Genomic DNA, 7,361 nt, shown 5'->3' on the forward strand with positions numbered 1-7,361 from the left:
GTGAGTGTGTTAAACAGTGAGTGTGAGTGTGTGTCCTTTCGCTCTGCTTCTTTTCAGTCTGCTGCTTTTTTTAATGCCTAATGTCCAGCGCTCATTTTGGCCAAAAACTTTCTACTCGAAGCTAAACAGAACTGTTTACTCTGACTTTGAGAAATAGCTGTCATGTTTTTCTTTTCTTCCTCCCCTTCCTCCATTGCAGCTGTTTCTCCTCCCTCTTTCTCGCACTCTACACAAAGCAGCACGTGAATAGAGGTCTGGTTGTTTTACTGAACTTACAGTTGAATTTAGTAATGTTTATTTTAAAATAAAAACACCATGACATCTTTTCACTGTGAAATGTTTATTCACCTTTACAAATCTCAAATGCATAAACAGTATGAGAATGAAAGAACAAATAGAGGAACAAACAAGAAATGTCAGTAACAAGATTGCTCCAAGAGGAAATGAAAAGAGGAAACACTCGTAATCAACAACTGAATGTTGCAATATATTCTTAGCATTGAAACTGAATAGTATATGATTGATAACTGAATTCAGTACATGAAATGACAGAGTCCTGAATGTGTGTGTGTGTATCTGTGTGTGTGTGTGTGTGGCTGCTGAAAGTGTGAAGTGTGGCGGGGGGTTGAGAGAAGGAATTAGTGTGGATTTAGACTTCATGTGACTCTGGTGAAAAATTACATGCCATGTCTAGATAGCAGATAGACAAAAGAGTGCGCTTTACTTGCTGCAAACTGTTCACAACCAGCTAGCTAACCATTAAATGGATCAAAAGTGACAGGATAAACATTTATAATGTTACAAAAGATTTCTATTTCAAATAAATGCTGTTGTTGAACTTTTCATTCATCAAAGAATCCTCAAATAAATTGTAATATTTCACATAATTACTGCTTTTACAGTGTTTTTGATCAAATAAATGCAGCCTTGGTGAGCATAGGAGACTTTGTTCAAAAATGTTAAAAAATATTACTGACCCCAAACCTGAGGAAAAAGAGGAAGAATACTAATACGAAAGTGATATATCAACTGAACGTGATTGTACAATAGTGACATAAAGTTGTGAATTGACCATTTACAAACTGATCTGCAAAGAAGAACGAACTGGAGAAAAGGAAATGAACCATAATTTCTGCTTCTTAACTTTTTTTTGTGTATTTTTAGAGAGAGAAATAAAAGCAAAAAGATCATAAAATTCTTAGCATCATAAATCTTGATGCTAATAATGGAAAACGTAAATAATGTATGAAAAATTGTATTTGATTAAAGAAATACACTATGTAGTCTCAAATAAGAGAGACAAGAAAGAAAATACAGACCTTGTTTGATTTACAGAATATACTATTTGTTGTTGTTGTTTTTGTTGACTGTCTCAGGCATTTTTTTGGCATTAGTATCGACATATAAATCCAGCATGAGGAAATATCAGACAGGATGACCAGCGATTAAACTGGAATGTAACAGAGATAAAACTGAGATGCAGTGAAAGAGTGAGAAAGAAACAATGTTTGAAAGCAAGGCTAAGCTAAGATGCCTTTCTCTGTCATATCATGGATGTGCTGAGGTATTGTCCACTAAATATCATTCTTTACAGGTGCATTGAATGTGTGTACTGTATATACAGCATTTCTGCCACAGGTTTGTGAGTGACTCAGATTGACAGCTCTCTCTCTGGCAAACCTCTCTCTGGTTCAGATGCTAAAGCCGCCTCTCTCAACACGACCATGTGATCCTCGGCTGCATGCAGTGATTGGTCAATCCAGTCCAGGCTGCCAGACATGTGACAGGCGTTTCGTGTGACCAGCACCAAGTGACTGACCGACAATAGTAATGCTGTGGCCCTGGTCCAAAAAATACGTTGGTAAAGTCAATGCACTTGTAGAAACGTAAGAATACAATAGTTTCTGCCAGCATAAGGAGTTACCTGGCGTCCAGAAGAATGGGGTCCAGTGGAGGGTACATAGATCGAACCACGTCATCCACCCTGTGATGGCACAAAACAGCTCAGCGTCAGTACCCACGCTCTCAGATGTGTCATATCAGCTTCTCACACTGTTTACCTTGGGCTGATGCGTTTGGCCACGGTGATGATGTCACTGAGGCTGGCAGGTGCTTTGACCTTTGCTCCAGAGCCCATTGTCATCGCAACAAGCTTTTCAGTGAGAGTGTGGCATATCTGTACAGAACCAGGACAAGCATTTTATTTAGCCAAATGCAACAATGCTAAATAAAATGCTTAAACAACTGTTCAAAAGTTTGTGGTCAGTAAGTAAAAAAAACTTTCATTCAGCAATAATGCATTAAATTGATCTGTTCATCAAAGTCTGTTGATCTGTTGTTTCTGTTCATCAAAGAATCCCAACAAAAATATTAAGCAGGATAGTGTTTTCAACAATGATAATAATAATAATATTGAGCAGCAAATCAGCATTAGCATGATTTGTGAAGGATCATGTGACACCGAAGACTGGAGTAATGATGCTGAAAATTCAGCTTTGCATCACATGAATAAATTACTCTTTAAAATATATTCAAATAGAAAACAGATGAAGAGTTCAGATGCAAAAGCCTCTAAGTGCCGTCTGAAATTTTCATCTAAAATAAGCATTTTTATCAGGCTCCTATGTTTAGGTTCAGGTCATTTTCTATTCAATTAAAGTGAAACAACTGAACATAAATATAGGAGAGTGATTAAAAATGCTTATTTTAGAAGAAAATTTCAGATGGCACTTAGAGGCTGTTGCATCTGAACTCTTCAGATATTTTAAATCGAAATAATTTCACAGTATTATTATTATTATTTTTACTGCATTTTTGATTAAATAAATGCAGCCTTGGTGAGCGTAAGATATTTCTTTAAAAAAAAATGAAAAAATCTTATTGATCCTAAACTTTTGAACAGTAGTGTGATTATTATGCATGTCTCTAAATATTATTATATTATATTATATTATATATTTGTGCATAGAAATCTACCTTTAGAATCGCAATACAGTGAGACACAAGACCACTGAGGGAAAAAGAGATATCAGATATCAGTAAAGTGTCAAAACCAGAATATTATTATTAATCAAATACTATGGCTGCGGAGAGAAGGCATACGAGGCATCTTCGATCCAGTCTTCGTTCTCCAGCATGGCCTCAATGTGAGGATTAGTGATGACAACATCATCCAGCTCCAGCTCTGACGGTTCGCTCTGAGTTTCCATCGCTCCGATCAGATCCACTGTAGGTCTGAAATACAGAGAAAAACAAGAGGTAGATACAACTAATTTCCATTATTTATATGGCTAAGAACGAAATGTTGGAATGCAAAATGGTGATCCCTGTTTAATCCTCAGTGAGTGGGAATGAGGTCATGATTTATACACTCAAGTAGCTACATACTTGGAGTCAAACTGGTGCAGGAAGTCCGGAGGGTGGCAATAACGATGACGGCACACAACCACCAGCGCCACAAATGATGCCAAGAAGATGGTGGCGAGTACACCTATGGCCACGATCACCACCGTCTCCATGGTTACAGATGAAGAACGACGAGGAGGATTGTCAGAAAGTTGTTTGGCTGGAGTTTGCAAAAGCTAGACGATTCTGAGGAATGAGACTTCCATTTTACATCAATATCAATAACCTTTATAAATGGTCTAATCCATCTATCTATCTATCTTATTAATAATACATTTGTATGAACGACTATTTTTTATCACTTGTTTCCGGTATGTCTAGTTACACCAGAGCAATTTAAGCCAGCTTAGTTTTACATTTGTGCTGCCCAAAATAGTGAATAAAAAGGATCATAATTAGACTTCAGTATTATTGTGACATGTTGAGTAAATAATGTCTTGTTGAAAACATTTCCTCCAATTTACTCTCCTTATGCTTCACTAAATACAAAGATAACAGCTTGATTTATATGCTTATCTTTATCATTCGCCTCTTATCTGGACTATTTTTAATTGAATATGTAAAGCTTCATTCAGACTGTCCTTTCATCCTTTCTTTCCAGGGCCTCTCTGATACTTAGCCAAACTGTTGTTTTTATGAGTATAAAAATGCCAAAAATGTATGTAGGAGTATTTTGTGTACCAGTGTATGTAACTGTGTGTTTGTAAGGGTAACACCCATCAGACCTTTGATCAGTCAGTCATTAACCTGCTACACAGTGGCACCATATGTTTGCTATGAATCACTGTCATTATTACTGTACTTGCCCTTTTAGTCAAAACCAGAGGACTGAATATTTCAATTTGAGCATGAAAAGCCTTGAGTATCGTGAGGTTATAGCTTTGATTTCCACCACAGTCTTTCATGTAATGTTAACAACTACATCAGTGAAAACATTATTTTTCATTAATCCCAACTATATTTTGTCTGTTTAGTGATTAAATGCTTATTGAACACGCACAGCTGTTACGACATATGAGAAGTAGCATTTCGGTGAGATGATTATGTGAAACTGTATTTTGGAATGCCATAATTCCCTAATCGGATTAATTTGAACTCCCCTGGCCGTATCATACTGTGCACTCCCCATAGACACCAATTCAAATGCACCCTGGCATCCAGAGACGCTGCATTAACCTACGGATTTGACAAACACAATGCATTTTGGGGACACTAAAACAGTTATGTTATCACAAACTTTACACTGTGTGAGAGAAAAAACTAAGACTTTGCATTTTGACACATTGGCTTGATACAGAAACTAGCCTTTATTTTAGATACACAGACTTTAGTTTGATAGCCATTGTGTAGCCAATCAGATTAAATATAAAGACATAATTATGTAAAATTAAACCTGAAATACTCAATTGCAACATACTGTAGCCCAAGTCATCTGCTATTTGACTGACAATCAATCAATCAATACACTGCCGTATGTGTTTAGTGTGGGTGCCTTGCCATTTTAGTTAAATCAGCTGGGAAAGTCGGAATATTTCATTTTGAATTTTCAGCATACATAGCAAACACCAGTTTCTAAAATTAAAAGACATATATAAGTTTATATACTGTATAAGTTTGAGTTAAGATGTGTTTTTAAGTCAATATACATTAGTGTGAGCACAGTTTGATGTTTCATTATAGGAAGGTATGGTAGTTTATAAAGGGGTGACTGATAACTTTAAGTAATAATATTTATCCAGAAATCTATAATATTTATACTGATATAAAGTGGGGTGCAAAAATGTGAGACCATGCCCCAGGTTTTCACTTAATCCTGTGGTAAACAAAAAGTTTCAGGATTTTAAGATGTTATAAAAATAAATAATTCGGATTTTATTGCACAAATGCGAATGACATGGATCATGTGAATTCTTTGCACAAACAATTGTATAATATAATTGAATATTTTTTTAAATAGTTCTATTTGTATTGAGTTACACAATTTTCTCAAATTATGGGTGATGATGAAGTTTACACTCAAATTTTATTGACATTATAATTTCTAATTTAACTTGCACCAGATTAGAAAAGCAGGTGAAATAGAAGCATTTTGTGAATTTTGGACCCCAATGTGATCTGTTCTGCATTATATATGCTAAAGATTTCTTTTTAAAAGTTACATTTTTAAAGGTAAAATGTTACTAAAGCATTACCAAGACACAGAATTGTGTGAACTGTAAATTCTCAGTTATTGGCCTAAATCAATTCAGTCCTTTATTTTACTCCAGAAAGTCTAAAGGAGTTGATGTTTATGGCATAATGGATGCATCAACACATGAATAAAGATTTTCGGACTATTCACAGTGTAATACTGGAGCTACACTGAAACAAAGAAAGCATTATTCCAAATAAATCAGTGGGTCTTACAGACCGCACAAGATGAATTTTAATTTCCTTAAATTCAAACAAAAGAAAACGGCCAGCCTGTTTATATGAATCTTCTGTCACTGTTTGAAAAAACTTTTGACTCACCTAATTTTTGATGCAACACCAATCATTTTTTATTGCATGATCACATGTTCCTTTAAGTAGGCTATACATATCATTGGTCATTTAAAACATCATTGGCAATTATAGTTGTAGTTTAAGATCTTACCTATATATCCTTTCCATTTTATGGCGTTTGTCCCACGAAACAAAGCGCGTTTAGGGTGGACAGGCGGAGACGGCACGGAGATCTCCGGCAGCGCGGGAACGCGCCGTGAACTTCGCTCGTGCCAGACGCGCGCTCTCGCATCTACAGCCGCCAGGAGTCATTCACGAGTCTTGTGCTGTGTTGTGAAGCCCATGCGGTTTCTTCGATATTGCGCGCAAACGCATGTAGCAGCGCTTTAGCAAGTTCGCAAGAAGGTACGGTTGGTTATTCAGTTTTTAACCCAAGAGCGTGTGAGGCAGTGACAATGAAGGAATTATTTAACTTGACAGAACTTTTATTTAACATGCACATTCTCTTTGCTCTGTAAAAGTACATTTTAAATGCACAATAGAAACAGTGAATTTAAACTAGTTCTGCAACGAGCAGGTCCAAGTAAGCTGAACAGAGAAGAGTGTCATTTCATACGTCTGTTTATGAAAGGCCTAATCTACACTCCTTGCAACCACAAACATTAAAGTTAGCGCTACAACATGGGTTATAGGCTGCATTTTATTTTCGTCCACTCATCAGCAAGTTTACATGATAACCTAAGACATTAGCTAGCAATTGACAATGTTGTAATATTCGAAACAAACATCAAAAGTATTACAGCCTTTTGTGAACGATTTTTAACAATATCATGGGGTCCAAATTCATAAGAGAATTGGTTGGATTTACAAATGTAAAACATTCACTTTACCAGGGCTGCCAAGTTTGAGTTCAACTCTGAGAGAGATTTCCCACGGGGAATGGGTTGTTTTGTAAAGGTTAAATGCCCCTGGATAATTAAACTAAACCCATTTCGGCTGTTGCGAATAAAATGAAATGAAAAGTGTTGATTGCCATATTAAATTGTGATCTGCTCATGCTACATCATATTTCTTTTTATGCATTCTTTAGGGGCCATTCACACAGCACGCGTTTTTCCATTCCAATTCGCTACTTTTCCATTGTTTTTCTATGTAAACGCGCTTGACGGACGTGCATGGCCGTTACGCTCGCGTCTTTTGCAGAGCCTCGCACGAGCAGCGCCGCTCATCAATTGGACGAATTCCAAACGGCTTTTTTGCGCCCTTGAAGGGCACTTCTTCTTCTTCGACCTACTATACTGGAGTGTGGGCATGAGTCAACTACCTCCCGGATTTGAAGGGGACGCCATTTGTAGGGACGTTCCAAACTTAATCCCTTAATCCCAACACAAATATACACTTGGAGGGGTTGCCATACCTCTGTCGCCAAAATCAATTTATTACAGTTTCAACTGAGGGTGCTTTTGCTTTTC

At 36.7% G+C, this 7,361-nt stretch overlaps 1 protein-coding gene across 2 annotated transcripts; it reads right to left on the bottom strand.

Annotated features, from left to right (window-relative positions):
* Window positions 1–27: 27 nt before the first annotated feature.
* Window positions 28–6,702, bottom strand: tmem98 (transmembrane protein 98). 2 transcript variants are annotated; one of them, XM_058769160.1, is made up of 7 exons: window positions 6,041–6,698; window positions 3,388–3,591; window positions 3,103–3,234; window positions 2,977–3,010; window positions 2,061–2,176; window positions 1,925–1,984; window positions 28–1,841 (listed from the first exon to the last, which is right to left on the bottom strand). In XM_058769160.1, exons 2-7 carry the CDS (start codon window positions 3,516–3,518, stop codon window positions 1,652–1,654), a joined length of 663 nt encoding a protein of 220 aa, XP_058625143.1. In that variant the 5' UTR covers window positions 3,519–3,591; window positions 6,041–6,698; the 3' UTR covers window positions 28–1,651. The 2 variants fall into 2 exon arrangements, with proteins under 2 accessions (XP_058625143.1, XP_058625144.1); XM_058769161.1 differs by lacking the exon at window positions 3,388–3,591 and having other exon boundaries at window positions 6,041–6,702.
* Between the last annotated feature and the right edge of the window lie 659 nt (window positions 6,703–7,361).

This window comes from Onychostoma macrolepis, chromosome 03 (assembly GCF_012432095.1).
Source record: "Onychostoma macrolepis isolate SWU-2019 chromosome 03, ASM1243209v1, whole genome shotgun sequence".
Taxonomy (NCBI): Eukaryota; Metazoa; Chordata; class Actinopteri; order Cypriniformes; family Cyprinidae; genus Onychostoma; species Onychostoma macrolepis.

What these genes read in the sequence shown, in the direction of transcription:
- tmem98 (XM_058769160.1), bottom strand. Translation starts at nt 3,518, where the DNA reads ATGGAGACGGTGGTGATCGTGGCCATAGGTGTACTCGCCACCATCTTC. An exon ending in ACTGTATTGCGATTCTAAAG is followed by an intron (nt 2,177 to 2,976) that starts GTAGATTTCTAT and finishes GGTTCTGTACAG; the next exon opens with ATATGCCACACTCTCACTGA. An exon ending in GCCAAACGCATCAGCCCAAG is followed by an intron (nt 1,985 to 2,060) that starts GTAAACAGTGTG and finishes GTGCCATCACAG; the next exon opens with GGTGGATGACGTGGTTCGAT.